The sequence below is a fragment of the Argopecten irradians genome, chromosome 2 (genome assembly GCF_041381155.1).
Source record: "Argopecten irradians isolate NY chromosome 2, Ai_NY, whole genome shotgun sequence".
In the NCBI taxonomy this organism is placed as follows: Eukaryota; Metazoa; Mollusca; class Bivalvia; order Pectinida; family Pectinidae; genus Argopecten; species Argopecten irradians.
In genome coordinates, this window is record NC_091135.1 from 52578188 (window position 1) to 52595712 (window position 17525).

General features: G+C 40.6%; 1 protein-coding gene across 17 annotated transcripts in view; it reads right to left on the minus strand.

The window, feature by feature from the left end:
- LOC138315899 (FH1/FH2 domain-containing protein 3-like) overlaps positions 1-17525 on the minus strand; it is a 134773-nt gene that overhangs the window by 58156 nt on the left and 59092 nt on the right. For 16 of the 17 annotated variants that reach the window (XR_011207553.1, XR_011207551.1, XR_011207552.1 and 13 more), the window contains 3 exons: positions 7701-10824; positions 5518-5843; positions 1716-1840 (listed from right to left, as the gene is read on the minus strand). Coding sequence is in view for 14 of the 17 variants with exons in the window: in XM_069257245.1 (XP_069113346.1) it covers positions 1716-1840; positions 5518-5843; positions 7701-10824 (3575 nt within the window). In the remaining 3 variants the exon portion in view is untranslated. The remainder of the gene's footprint in view (positions 1-1715; positions 1841-5517; positions 5844-7700; positions 10825-17525) is intronic. The other variant, XM_069257243.1, reaches the window with a different exon arrangement.

Below are 17525 nucleotides of genomic sequence, written 5' to 3' on the forward strand. Positions count from 1 at the left end.
GCCTCCCTTTTATGTGACTTACATATATTTGGTGATGTGTGAGTGGATACAATAGACTGTTGTTTATTCATGTGGTGTCTCCTTGTGATATCAACATGATATTGCCATTTAAAGTGCTATCTCATGATCACCGAAGCATACTGCCAAAAAGTGCCAAAGATACCAAGCAGCACACCCTGCCTGGACAGCTTTGGGATTGGGATATTATACTCAGATGACAACAGGCCTATAGCTAGGTGACCCAATACTTCAACTCTCAATATGCTGAATATGAGCACCAAGCAAGAGGTATATATATATAGCATTATGGTTGAACAAAAACCCTGAGCCTCTCCACATGTCTAAAAGCTTTGTCACAGAAACATTGGCATGAAGAAAGCTATTAAGACAGAAGCTAAAAGTTTAGAATATACATTTAAAAGGAGTGTTAGTAATTATAATTTTCACCGTTTCAAAAAATGGATATGACCACATATCTGATACAAAATCATCTGCATTTCAGTTTGATTAGTTGAACATCCTTTTAACAGCCAGGGTCATTAAAGGACGTGCCAGGTTTGTTGGTGGAGGAAAGCCGAGTACCCGGAGAAAAACCATAGACCAGCGGTCAGTACCTGGCAACTGCCCCACATGGGATTCAAACTCGCGACCCAGAGGTGGAGGGCATGTGGTAATATGTCGGTACATCTCAACCACTCGGCCACTGCGGCCCCTCTACATTTCAGACAAAACATTTAAGACTATCAGATTTTATAAGAAAGTGATCCAGAAATAGGTTCTGTATAAGAATAGTCTACCTATAAAACACCTGTTGATCTGTATCAGGTGTGTGTGCAATGTTTATATATCAATTCTAGGCCAATGATGAAGTGATTCAACATGTAGGTAGACAGCACTAACACTCATGAACAACATGTCATGCAGCACACAGGGGTATATATTTGGTAAGACAATCATCTATGTAATTACATCAAACTTTTATTCTTGGCAAACATCTTTTCAGTTTACCGGCAGCTACTAGTCCAATTTTTCAAATAGATAATATGTATCTTGGCATACACAGATCATGTCTTAGGAAAAAACCTGACAGAAACTGTAAGCTGAAGAATATATAGGTTGTCAGTACCCCTAGTAGGCCTACTGGCTAGGTCACACACATTCATCAGTACACTATCACTGTCAGGTAACACTAAATATCACTGGCAAATCTCCCAGTTACTGTGGCTTCATTAGTGCTGCAGGGGATCTGCCCTCCAGGATTAATATTAGTACCTGGTACCTGAGAACATAGGGGGAGGGGGAGTGAGACAAATCCTTAGGGTCTTGACCTCCAGGTTACATGTTTGTGGCAGCGGTCAGAAAAGAAAGAGGTCATAGAGCTGTATATTGAAATCAGAACATCTATGTATAGACATGTGCACTATATCTACTTAAGTTCACAGCCATTTTAATGTATCAGATTCTTTTAAACTGACGTTTCTTCTCCCAAACATCCTAAGAACCTTGATAGATTTTATCTTGAAACAGGAAACTAAAAACTTGAAGAATTACATAGGGGAAGTTGCTGTAATCTCTACATCTCTATGAATACTTGTTTTTTTACGTGCATCTCAATACATTGGATAACAAGCTGTACATTTCTTGCTTTAGTAAATTTGAGATATGAATGGTAACCAAGACAACAAGCAGATGACAGTTGAATGCGGAGTACTTACTGGTCTTGGAAGCCCTCTAGTTCGTCAGTCTGTTCATCTACGGTGGATTCCAAGTCCATGTATGTCCCATAGTCGCCCTGGGACCCATTATGATAACGATATATCTGTAGAGCGCAGTCTTCAAGCTGGTCAAATTAAAAAGCATGCAATATCAGCAATTGGTTCTGATTCAAAATTTCAATATAAGTCAAGTTCATTAAATAAAATTGCAGTTACTTGACACAAGTTGACAACATCTAGCATTTAATTGGCATGATGATTACTCTACCGACAGTAATAAACTCTATATACTTGTGCATAAATATCAATGTAGTAGAACTCCTAAAACTCCTACATTAAATTGTAGAGATTAAGTTTTATACACCCTTACTTCACTAGCTGAACCCTAATTAATAAAAAGGCATCATTTGACAAACAAGACCATGCTATTGCTTGCGAGACTTTTCATATTTATCATTTTATTTATAAAACATTTATATCATCATAGGAGGTTATATAATTGTTCTTATATAACTGCCAAGACGTTATTCATGTCTCAGTTTCAAAGATATCCGTAAACAAACTTGAAAGAGAAACAAGCTAAATATACACCAGAAAATGATTCACACAAAACTAACAAGTTGAATACCCAGGTACTTCCAGAACAATACACTAATATTAGATGAAATAAAAATGACCCATGGAGTCTCTAACTAACTGCTGAAGGAAGGACAGGGTCTATTTAAAGAAACAACAGTGGGTGTATAATATTACATCTTAAGCTTTACTGCCAAAAGTAACGCTTTAATAAAATTCCATACCGCTGTGTTTAGATCATAATTCTTTTGTTGTTATATTTCTATCTTGGAAGGACTATACAAACAACTTGTTGATGCAACACAGTTTCATATGAATGATACATGACATCTTTAATGACAGGAAAACAACTGGTATATCCTATCCCAGTCTATGAGGTGTCTGACTGACTGGGGAGGAGTACCACTCATCTGCCTGGGCTAATAACAAACACTGCAATCTAATCCTTGTTTACAACCACTGCAGCAGTTAATTATCATCTCCAATAGATAATAAACCTCTACAATACACATTCCTAAGTCTTCATACGTGTACCACATGTCATCATCATTTTACATTGCACTCAGTAACATTACATGCATCACATATTTTTAATTTAGAATTATGATTTAATATGAAGTTATTATTTTTTAGTCCAGATTGTTTTAATCCTGGTATTAAATTCAATATATGTAAATTTAAGATGAATCAATTTGTTAAGTTTATTCTGAAATGTCAAGTTCCTCAACCAAAGTAAGCTAGGCGTACTATTTAGATTTAGTTTAATAAATGTAAAGGTTGCCACAATGGAATTCTAGATATATACCCTGTCTTCATTTGTAGTGGTCCATCTTTTTTACAAGTCTAAGCCTAGAAACGTACAATGTCAATGAAAACAATGTGAATCTAAACAAATTACCCTAAAATATTCATAATGGATAGATGAAATTTACATTTTAGATGTCTATCTTAATCTATTCGCTTAGATACTACAGAGGCTGATCAGCACGTGTAGCTTGCTTCTTTCTCAGGTGTGTTATCTGAAGGACCCATCAGCTGATTGCTTTGGGTTCAGTTTACCCTTCGTTTGCGATAAACGGGATTTAAATATTACATCGCTGTTTTAAATAATTACAAAAAATATTTTCCAGAATATCGAAATAATTCCCGTTCAGAGGTGTTAATCAGGTTAATCCAGTGTTTGTTGATGAGAACATAACGGTAACGTAAATCCCAAGGTTTTGTTTACACACATGCGAATCCTCAGAGCAGGTGGCACAGCGCCTAACTTCACTTACTTTGTGAGGGGCTCCTAAAAGTTTATGTACACCACCGATCTGACTTATCAGAGGAACGTTGATGTGAAACAAAAAATTTGGTGGACGAGTAGGTTCAGGGAAATTTGTACTAGCAAAAGGGTCCGTATCATCCAGGTACTGCACTCTACACATAAACGTCGCCATGTTTTAATGTGCTACTGACAGCCCGCCGAGTTGACCCCTGAACCCCTCGCTTGCATATTCATACGCCACCAGGTGAACAGGTGAAACTCGACATCCTCGCGGATGGAACGCTAACGGCGGAGTGGCACGCCACAGCGAGGAGATAACCGGCCGTTGCTGCGGCTGACTTAGGATTCTGTTATCATCAGTCAGGCTAATCATGATAGCAAAAAAAGTAGGATGATTCACGCGGAACCACAGCGGAAGCCGTAATCAGGCGGGGGCGTAGTAGACAGGTAGCATATCGCATGTGTGTAACTTGGACATCGTCTTTATAAATATTGATATTTCGCTGTGCCAGAATGAAATATTGCGTTTTATACGAACAGATTTCCGAGTTATTTATTTATTTATTTATTTATTTATTCATTTTATGTTTATCAGCTAGAGCTTTGTATCATTAAGCATAACATCAAACATGTACTGTATTACACTTTTTTATTATCTCTCTCTCCCTCTCCTCTGTTGTTCTTTCTTTCTTAATACAATTAACAGAACTATGATGTTATTGCACACAAAGCAGTCCATATTAAAACAAATCGTACTTCCATATATAATATATGGCATTGTTCTCAAAACTTCTGTTCTCTTTTTATGGTACTTGTGAATAAAAACTGGATAGAGTTTACGTAAATGCCTTCGTATTCACTAATGAATCCATCCTAATCCATTGACACCTAACTAAAATATTTTGTGCATATTTGTACATGTATTGTTTTGTGAACATTATGCAATATATTCTCTACGACTAACTTATTATTAAATACATATTTATTTTTTTGTAATAATAAATCATGCAATGTTTTTCAGTTTTATCAGAAACTTAGATAGTAAACTACAGATCTAAAGTCCCTGATTTCGTTATTGTTTTTCTAACACTTGATTTGATTGAGTGTAATTACGCAGAAATATACCAGAAAACTCTGACTGAAATCATTGTGAAAAAATAACAAACAGAATATAGGCTAAATGGATGTTACTCACACCAGAAACATATATACATAACATTATGTTTCTGCTAATACACTGTAATATGGTTATCAAATAAATCAATTTCCCACTAATTATATAAGCTATTTCATTTCATCCTTTATTTGTTGAAGATTCAAAAAAATGTGATGTGCCTTTCACCGAACCCTTTCACCAGTGTAGGGGAAGTAACTCGAGACTGATGAAACAGAAGGTTACAAGAGTTATGACCCTTAGTACAAGTTTCACAGGATCTTATCAAGTATTACATTTAGTTAACAGTACGCACACCGACATTTATAGATGAGTGTCTGCGTATTTCACTTCTCCGAAAGCATATTTAATTTTTTATCATTGCTGGGTTCAGAAACATATATACGTAATAATATGTGTTTCTGCTGGGCCGTAAAACTTGAAAGAAAAATACATTCAAGCTCCTAAAAAAAATCAACTATGAGCATAAAGTTTGAAAAAAACCATATCTTTTAAACTTCAGCTTCGAGTTACTTGATAAAGGTATTCGCTCAAAGTCACTTTTTAAAGTTTATACGGAATAAAAAAAGGAAATGTTTGCGGAAAATAGAAACCGAGCGCAAATAAGTGGGAATCGTTACAATAATCACATGGTAGCAATATTACACGGAAAGTGCTTTCAAAAAGAGAAAGCTATATGTTTTAAATGTTTTACGTTCAGCACAATACTGCACAATAAGGGAACCAACAAAAATTTGTTTACATCAATGTTATATTTAAATCTACTTAAAAAATTACCCTACCTTTCTGACGTTGACGTTCATGCTCTCCAAAAGCTCATTTACGGTGTCGTATCCTTTAAAGCTATAGTCCGACTCGGTGACCCCCGGCACCCTGATGACCTTCCCCCCAGCTCCACCTTGACTCCGGCCATAACAAAGGTCAAGGATGTCTGTGATGGTAACAGAGCCCTTGTTCCGTTTAAGGACGTTGAACATCTGCTGCCCTGTCGACCCTCCTTGTGACCCTGGTGACGTCACAGATTCTGTCTTTTTCCGGGAGGACGACTGACGCGTTGACAAAATGGACTGCCCGCGTCTGGGTTCTTCTATATCAACCAATTTTTCCTCTGAAGGGAATGTATGAATCACAAGAACATCAAATACATGTATGTTCTAATTGTTTATATTTCAATTTTCGTTATACTACGTTTCCATTTTTAATTGTAATACCAAATATTTATTTTCCTGTTTTTCGGTCTGCATACGACGAAAACAACATTCATAAGAAGTCTGCAGTACGACATATAGTAGTTTTAAGCACAAGTATTGAAGTATATTTTATAGTTTCCACAAGTTCATGAATTACACGGGTTTAATCAAATTCAATAATTCATCATAACACTACGGTTCTAAATCAGCAAAGACAGTCGAAAGGCTGTCACATTGTCAAAATCATATCTTAATTTAATGAGTTGCTTCGACGATTCATAAGAAAAGACACAATCAGAATCCATGACAAAATATAAACAATCCATAACATAATTTTAAAATGCCTAATTTAACTGACCAACCTGTGTATGGACCAGCAACCATGTTGATGTATGGGTGATCAGTTGCCGAAGACAACGTTCATGCCGATACAACGCACAAATAAGAAATAAAAAAAAAACTTTGTTTCTATTAGTCAATGCTTAAAACTGAATATGAAAAATTCTTGCGGTTAAATAACTACAACTGACTTATTTTCTCAAACCACAACAGCTCAATATATATATATATTAACAAACCACCAAGGAGAAAACAGCCACCGAAACCAACTGTCACACGGACCGGGGAACAGTAACAGATTATGCGGAATAGGAGGCCGGGTCATTAGTCACCGTCTACCGTATTCTATTTGCTATTATTAGTTTTAACCATTGGGGTTAATAAAGTCAAAGAGTGCAAATTTGTTTTTGCAAAACGGATGTAAATAACAACAATCGTCAAACATGCACGGATGGGGATGATATGGGGACATGCACATCACTTAAAGACGAATAAAGTGGGGTTTTTTTGTCGATTGTAAAGTGAATGACAGTATCCAACGTTTGTGAGAAATAATGTAGTCTATATAGCAACTAGTTCTACACATTTCATGAAACCAGAAAACATTTATTCATTGACCGAAATATAGTTTATAATTATGCAGCAACCAGAACATCGTGGCAAATATCTTACAAGAAAGCTTATGATTTTTTTTTCTATAGGCCAGGATATCCCGACAAATGTCTTATCTGAAAGCTTCTTTATACTTTTCTTGTGTACACTGCTTTATAAAGACCTTAACGTGTTCGTCTATATGAGTGTTTACAAGTGATTTTTACACGATTTAGTACATTTTCAGAAATAGCTATATATCGACTAGTGAATGGTTTATACAGGAAGATCGACTAGCTTACCGGAAGTGTAGAGTAAATTAGTACAAGCGTTCGACAATATATCAACAATCACTCTCTCCAGATAGAGTTAAATGCAGTTTCCTCATGCAATTTGAATATGAACTAAAGAGTGACAAACCTTCACTATTTTGTTAATAAACTAGTTTGAATACTTATCTAATCAATAGTTGGTTCTAGTAAGTACAGAACTTCCCCACCCCCGGGACGCTTGGGAATCTGTTACCATGGCAAAAAGGGTAAGTAGAAATTCTGTGTTAGCACTAGTAAAAGCGGAAGCAGCACAAAGCAGTCATGACGTCAAGAGTTTATATAGAAGTTCATATGAACTATTCAAAAGGAAAACTATCAATAGAATAAACAAAGATGATGCAATGCTGATGTCAAACAAGTAGCAATAACAGCAGTTATAACTGATATCTTAGTGAAGCGAACAAAACTTAACCATTTATGAAAATAGCCAGACGACAACACGAGCATTTAGAAACAACAGCAAATCTGTATGTGACGTCATAACTTTTGCACAAAGCGCAGGCAAGTATTTACCTGGGACATTGGGAGATGGCTTGAGAGGGTCAGGATGTTTAGGAACAGGAGTGTCCATCAGGTTTGGGGGTCTTTCAGATTTATCGGTGCCGGAGGACCTTCCAGCCCCGCTTTCACATTCGTCTTTACCAGCGGGTCCAAGAAACCTGTCAATATCTTGTACCTTGCCAATATATCCACTCTTAGTACGACGATTGTAGCGTTGTAATTGACGCTTTTGATCCTTACCTTCCGCTCCTGCCTTTGGTCCACCGGGTACCAGGTCAGGGAGTCCCTTGTTGGCCCCTGGAGACGGGGCGTGAAGACGAGATTGTGACACGGGTGAGTGAAGACCTTCGTTTGATGTAACTGAATTTGGTGATTTTGATGCATGCAGCAACCCGTCATCTGGTACAACCGAATTGATGGATCCCGCGGATGCCGAGTTGCTCATGTGAGCCAAACTTTCGTTAGAGATAGCGAGCTGCCCTGGTCGACTGTAGCTAGGAGGATATTCCACTATCTTCTCCTCTAAAACACCCTCTCTGGAGTTACTTCGTCGAAGATTACCATTATCCAACATTCCTTCTCTTGAATTGCTACGTCGCACTTTTCCATCGTCAAGCATGCCTTCGCGTGAATTGCTTCTTCGCACTTTTCCCTCATCCAACATGCCCTCGCGGGAATTGCTCCGTCGCACTTTGCCTTCATCCAACATGCCCTCACGCGAATTACTTCGCCGAATGCGACTGTCGTCAAGTATGCCTTCCCGAGAGGTAGGTCTGCTGCCGTGTTTCTTCTTTGAGTGTGGTCTATTTGGCGAACTTTCTCGATTAAATCCAAACTGAGAACTATCGCTTGTATGTCCACGATCATAGTCTTCTCGTCTGGATTTCCTGTCATCAAGGTTATCTTCCCTTGATCCTTCTCTCGTCAAGCGTCGCACACCATCGCCAGAGGGCGGTCTATGTGAACGACGTATTCTGTTCGGAGATTCGTCTCGAGGCATTGCATAATGCTCGCTGTCACCCCTGTTTAAGTCTGATTTGCGATAATCTTTTTTGCGATAATGTCCGTCCACGTCATCGTCACCAGAAAACACGTTATCACGTGAATCATCGCGTCGATATTGTCTTCTTTGCCTTCCCGGCGAGTCATCACGATAGGCACCATGCTCCTGCTCACGAGCGTAACTTCCTGACCCACGCGAATCTCTTCCTCTGCCCCTATCTGGGGACATAACCTTGGCCTCATCTTGTCGAGCGTTTGGATTTACGGGATAGTCGTGAGCAGAGAAATACTCGCCTGAATCGCTCCTGGGGAAGCCAGTTTCGAGATGCCGAGTGGGCGGTTGAGGCTGTGGTGGATGGTCCTCGTAATACGGGTCGGGACTAGGGAGATTTTGCTTCCACTGCTGAACTTTCTCTATACTGTCCCTTAACGAAATTGTCTCCTGAGTCAGTGGGTCGGAAGATTCATCTAGTAACTCTTTACTTCCGTGTCGGATTCTTCGCTGAACGGGAACCTCTTCCGGAGCGTGGACGATTACCTCCGGTTCAGGGGGTGCATCAAGCAACTCCTTACTACCGTGCCTTCGTCTTCTCGCGGGTTTATCGTCTAGAAGACTATCCCGAGAGTTGGACCGACTGTAATCCTGGGTCATCTCCCGCTGTGACCGTCGGTCTCTATCCGAACCCTGGGATCGTCGCTCACCACGACGTGAGGTTGGTCTTGAATCTTCCTCCTGATTGTCATAGTCGGGTTCTACATTAGATTGTTGTCGACGCCGCCGTCTTGGTGCCTCTTCCTCTTCCGCTTTCTTCATTGGCGTAGAGGTACCATAAACGGACTGACGCCAGGATTTTTCTGGGGGGATTTCTCCCATACTCTCATCTTTTGTATCGCGATACGAAAATCGTTTACTCCTCGGACTATCCGTCGCGTTATAACCCGGTGACATCGGCTGTTTATTTTTATCAAACTTATCGCGATACTTATAGAACGAGTCGTCCTTTCCGTCCCCACCCCCACTGTCCATCATGGCTAATGCAGCCATGGCCGCTTTGTCCCTCAGATCACCACTCGCCTCGCCGCCATAGCTACCAGACGAGTGTCTACTCCGACGGGAGGTGGGTTGGTCCATATGTGTTTGTGTAGAACAATCGACGAGAGTAGGGTTTCGGTAATCCCGATACCGACTCTCACGCCGCGAGTCTCTGTTACTCAGTGGCCTTATACGTTTGGTCCGCGAAACTGACTTTTTGTCCTTCCTGTATCGTGAATCTCGTTTTGGGGCTTCATTTTCAGGCATCGGTGAAGTTCCCCTCGATATGAGGTACCGACCCTTGAAGCCTTCTTTCTCCGCCTCGGGAGCACTATCATCCTCATCACTGTCTGAGGACACTGAAACTTTCTTACGCGGAGGCGGCCGTATATAGTCACGTGACGACCGCCTCCTCTCATATCGGTCTCCCCTGTCCCGAGCAGAATATTCCACGTCTGACGATCGCGAAACCTGGCGGTCGTACTTCCTGTTACCTGGTGGTGACACCTCCGAGCTACTTTTGTAAGCAGTATACGGAGAGGGTGTAGCAGCCTTAGTTCCGTAGTCATATCTTGAAGATCGTTGACTCACCGGAGATGTTTCTCGACTCGCCGTTCCGTAACTACGGCCCGACCTTGACGATCCACGGTCCCACGAACTATATGACCGTGTACTACCACCATAGTCAGATAAGTACCCAGATTTACTACCGTAAGGATCCGACCCCGCACTCCGAGAGGAGTACTTATCGTATCCTCCTCCACCACCATAGTGATCTCCCCTTGTCTGTGTGGTCCCTCTACTGCTCAGTGGTGTATACATACTGGTTCCGGTATCCTTACCCGTGCTGCGCGGTGTCTCCGCTGACGAAATTTTCTGTATCCGGTCTCGGACGGAACCCCCGCCGTATCCGTATCGAGACCCGGATGACGAGGGTTGTTGATAGCCTGATGAGTAGGTTTTTGTTGGTGATCCGTATGAAGACCCGCTTTTGTTTTGCGAGCCGTACGACGGACTGAGATAGCTACTGGTCCCTAGGCCGCTACTGTACCTACTACTAGATCCGCCATAGCCCTTTCCGGACCCCATGTTGTCGTAAAGCTGAAACAAAAGAAGTGACATTTTGACATCCCGATGATTTAAAATAAACATTAATTACGTCATAGCAAAAAAATGTTATATAAATAATTATTCATAACCTTTATCGTTATTAAACAAAATACATAACCAGCAAGTAAACAACAGGCGCTCTACTCTACCGTCAACTTCCATCTACATTGAACAACCGTCACCATTACACACAGTACAACCGTCAACATTACGCACAGACAACCGTCACCAGTACACACTAAACAACCGTCAACATTACACACTAAACAGCCGTCAACATTACACACAGAACAACCGTCACAATTACACACTAAACAACCGATCTTACACACAGAACAACCGTCACCATTACACACAGAACAACCGCCAACATTACACACAAACAATCCGTCAACATTACACACAGAACAATCGTCAACATTACACATAGAACAACCGCCAACATTACACACAGAAAAACCGTCACAATTACACACTAAACAACCGATCTTACACACTTAACAACCGCCAACATTACACACAAAAAAACCGTCAACACTACACACAGAACAATCGTCAACATTACACATAAAACAACCGCCAACATTACACACAGAACAGCCGTCACCATTACACACTAAACAACTGTCAACATTACACACAGAATAACCGTCAACATTACACACAGAACAACCGTCAACATTACACACAGAACAACCGTCACCATTTCACACAGAACAGCCGTCAACATTACACACAGAACAACTGTCATCATTATACACAGAACAGCCGTCAACATTACACACAGAATAACCGTCAACATTACACATAGAACAACCGCCAACATTACACACAGAACAACTGTCACCATTACACACAGAACAGCCGTCAACATTACACACAGAATAATCGTCAACATTACACACTAAACAACCGCCACCATTACACACAGAACAGCCGTCAACATTACACACAGAATAACCGTCAACATTACACACTAAACAACCGCCACCATTACACACAGAACAACCGTCAACATTACACACAGATCAACCGTCACCATTACACACTAAACAACTGTCAACATTACACATAGAACAACCGTCAACATTACACATAGAACAACCGTCAACATTACACACAGAACAACCGTCACCATTACACACTAAACAACTGTCAACATTACCCATAGAACAACCGTCAACATTACACATAGAACAACCGCCACCATTACACACAGAACAACCGTCAACATAACACACAGAACAACCGTCACCATTACACACTAAACAACTGTCAACATTACCCATAGAACAACCGTCAACATTACACACTAAACAACTGCTACCATTACACGCAGAACAACCGTCAACATAACACACAGAACAACCGTACACACAGAACAACCGTCAACATTACACATAGAACAACCGCCAACACTACACACAGAACAACCGTCACCATTACACACTAAACAACTGTCAACATTACACACAAAATAACCGTCAACATAACACACAGAACAACCGTCAACATTACACACAGAACAACCGTCACCATTACACACAGAACAACCGTCAACATTACACACAGAACAACCGTCAACATTACACACAGAACAACCGTCATCATTACATACAGAACAACCGTCACCATTACACACAGAACAACCGTCATCATTACACACAGAACAACCGTCACCATTACACACAGAACAACCGTCATCATTGCACACAGAACAACCGTCAACATTACACACAGAACAACCGTCACCATTACACACAGAACAACCGTCATCATTACACACAGAACAACCGTCACCATTACACACAGAACAACCGTCATCATTACACACAGAACAACCGTCAACATTACACACAGAACAACCGTCAACATTACACACAGAACAACTGTCAACATTACACACAGAACAACCGTCACAATTACACACTAAACAACCGTCAACATTACACACAGAACAACCGCCACCATTACATACATTACAACCGTCAACATTACACACAGAACAACCGTCAACATTACACACAGAACAACCGTCAACATTACACACAGAACAACCGTCACCATTACACACAGAACAACCGTCAACATTACACACAGAACAACCGTCAACATTACACACAGAACAATCGTCACCATTACACACTAAACAACCGTCAACATTACACACAGAACAACCGTCACAATTACACACTAAACAACCGTCACCATTACACACAGAACAACCGTCATCATTACACACAGAACAGCTGTCAACATTACACACAGAACAACCTTCATCATTACACACAGAACAACTGTCAACATTACACACAGAACAACTGTCATCATTACACACAGAACAACCGTCATCATTACACACAGAACAACCGTCATTATTACACACAGAACAACCGTCATCACTACACACAGAACAACCGTCATCATTACACACTAAACAACTGTCAACATTACACACTAAACAACCGCCAACATTACACACATAACAACCGCCACCATTACACACAGAACAACCGTCAACATAACACACAGAACAACCGTCACCATTACACACTAAACAACTGTCAACATTACCCATAGAACAACCGTCAACATTACACACTAAACAACTGCTACCATTACACACAGAACAACCGTCAACATAACACACAGAACAACCGTACACACAGAACAACCGTCAACATTACACATAGAACAACCACCAACATTACACACAGAACAACCGTCACCATTACACACTAAACAACTGTCAACATTACACACAAAATAACCGTCAACATAACACACAGAACAACCGTCAACATTACACACAGAACAACCGTCACCATTACACACAGAACAACCGTCAACATTACACACAGAACAACCGTCAACATTACACACAGAACAACCGTCATCATTACATACAGAACAACCGTCACCATTACACACAGAACAACCGTCATCATTACACACAGAACAACCGTCACCATTACACACAGAACAACCGTCATCATTGCACACAGAACAACCGTCAACATTACACACAGAACAACCGTCACCATTACACACAGAACAACCGTCATCATTACACACAGAACAACCGTCACCATTACACAGAACAACCGTCATCATTACACACAGAACAACCGTCATTATTACACACAGAACAACCGTCATCACTACACACAGAACAACCGTCATCATTACACACTAAACAACTGTCAACATTACACACTAAACAACCGCCAACATTACACACATAACAACCGTCAACATTACACACAGAACAACTGTCATCATTACACACAGAACAACCGTCAACATTACACACAGAACAACCGTCACCATTACACACTAAACAACTGTCAACATTACACATAGAACAACCGTCAACATTACACATAGAACAACCGTCAACATAACACAGAACAACCGTCACCATTACACACTAAACAACTGTCAACATTACACATAGAACAACCGTCAACATTACACATAGAACAACCGCCACAATTACACACAGAACAACCGTCAACATTACACATAGAACAACCGCCAACATTACACACAGAACAACCGTCACCATTACACACTAAACAACTGTCAACATTACATACAGAACAACTGTCAACATTACACTCAGAACAACCGTCAACATTACACACAGAACAACCGTCAACATTACACACAGAACAACCGTCACCATTTCACACAGAACAGCCGTCAACATTACACACAGAACAACCGCCACCATTACATACATTAAAACCGTCAACATTACACACAGAACAACCGTCACCATTACACACTAAACAACCGTCACCATTACACACAGAACAACCGTCATCATTACACACAGAACAACTGTCATCATTACACACAGACCAACTGTCAACATTACACATAGAACAACCGTCAACATAACACAGAACAACCGTCACCATTACACACTAAACAACTGTCAACATTACACATAGAACAACCGTCAACATTACACATAGAACAACCGCCACAATTACACACAGAACAACCGTCAACATTACACATAGAACAACCGCCAACATTACACACAGAACAACCGTCACCATTACACACTAAACAACTGTCAACATTACATACAGAACAACTGTCAACATTACACTCAGAACAACCGTCAACATTACACACAGAACAACCGTCAACATTACACACAGAACAACCGTCACCATTTCACACAGAACAGCCGTCAACATTACACACAGAACAACCGCCACCATTACATACATTAAAACCGTCAACATTACACACAGAACAACCGTCACCATTACACACTAAACAACCGTCACCATTACACACAGAACAACCGTCATCATTACACACAGAACAACTGTCATCATTACACACAGACCAACTGTCAACATTTCACACAGAACAGCCGTCAACATTACACACAGAACAACCGTCACCATTACACACTAAACAACCGTCACCATTACACACAGAACAACCGTCATCATTACACACAGAACAACTGTCAACATTACACAAAGAACAACTGTCAACATTACACACAGAACAACTGTCAACATTGCACACAGAACAACTGTCATCATTACACACAGAACAACCGTCATCATTGCACACAGAACAACCGTCATCATTACACATAGAACGACCGTCAACATTACACACAGACCAACTGTCAACATTTCACACAGAACAGCCGTCAACATTACACACAGAACAACCGTCAACATTACACACAGAACAACTGTCAACATTACAAACAGAACAACCGTCAACATTACACACAGAAAAACCGTCATCATTACACACAGAACAACCGTCAACATTACACACTAAACAACCGCCACCATTACACACAGAACAACCGTCAACATCACACATAGAACAACCGCCAACATTACACACAGAACAACCGTCACCATTACACACTAAACAACTGTCAACATTACACACAGAATAACTGTCAACATTACACACAGAACAACCGTCAACATAACACACAGAACCGTCATCATTACACACTAAACAAACGTCAACATTACACACAGAACAACTGTCACCATTTTACACAGAACAGCCGTCAACATTACACAGAACAACCGCCACCATTACACACAGAACAACTGTCAACATTACACACAGAACCGTCATCATTACACGCAGAACCGTCATCATTACACACAGAACAACCGTCAACATTACACACAAAACAACCGTCAACATTACACACTAAATAACCGCCAACATTACACACAGAACAACCGTCAATATTACACACAGAACTACTGTCAACATTACACACAGAACAACCGTCATCATTACACACAGAACAACTGTCATCATTACACACAGAACAACTGTCAACATTACACACAGAACAACTGTCAACATTACATACAGAACAACCGTCATCATTACATACAGAACAACCGTCATCATTGCATACAGAACAACTGCCAACATTACACACAGAACAACTGTCAACATTTCACACAGAACAGCCGTCAACATTACACACAGAACAACCGTCATCATTACACACAGAAGAACCGTCGTCATTACACACTAAACAACCGTCATCATAACACACAGAACAACCGTCGCCATTACACACTAAACGACCGTCACCATTACACACAGAACAACCGTCGCCATTACACACTAAACAACCGTCATCATAACACACAGAACAATCGTCGCCATTACAAACAGAACATCTGTCACCACTACACACAGAACAACCGTCAACATTACACACAGAACAGCCGTCACCATTACACACAGAACAACTGTCACCATTACACACAGAACAACTGTCACCATTACACACAGAACAACTGTCAACATTACACACAGAACAACTGTCAACATTACACACAGAACAACTGTCACCATTACACACAGAACAACTGTCACCATTACACACAGAACAACCGTCACCATTACACACAGAACAACCGTCAACATTACACACAGAACAACTGTCACCATTACACACAGAACAACTGTCACCATTACACACAGAACAACTGTCACCATTACACACAGAACAACCGTCAACATTACACACAAAACAACTGTCAACATTACACACAGAACAACTGTCAACATTACACATAACAACCGCCAACATTACACACAGAACAACCCCAACATTACACACTAAACAACCGCCAACATTACACACAGAACAACCGCCAACATTACACACTAAAGAACCGCCAACATTACACACTAAACAACCGCCATTATTACACACTAAACAACCGCCAACATTACACACTAAACAACCGCCAACATTACACACAGAACAACCGCCAACATTACACACTAAAGAACCGTCAACATTACACACTAAACAACCGCCATTATTACACACTAAACAACCGCCAACATTACACACTAAACAACCGTCAACATTACACACAGAACAACTGTCAACATTACACACAGAACAACTGTCAACATTACACATAACAACCGCCAACATTACACACAGAACAACCCCAACATTACACACTAAACAACCGCCAAAATTACACACAGAACAACCGCCAACATTACACACTAAACAACCGCCATTATTACACACTAAACAACCGCCATTATTACACACTAAACAACCGCCAACATTACACACTAAACAACCGCCAACATTACACACAGAACAACCGTCAACATTACACACTTAACAACCGCCAACA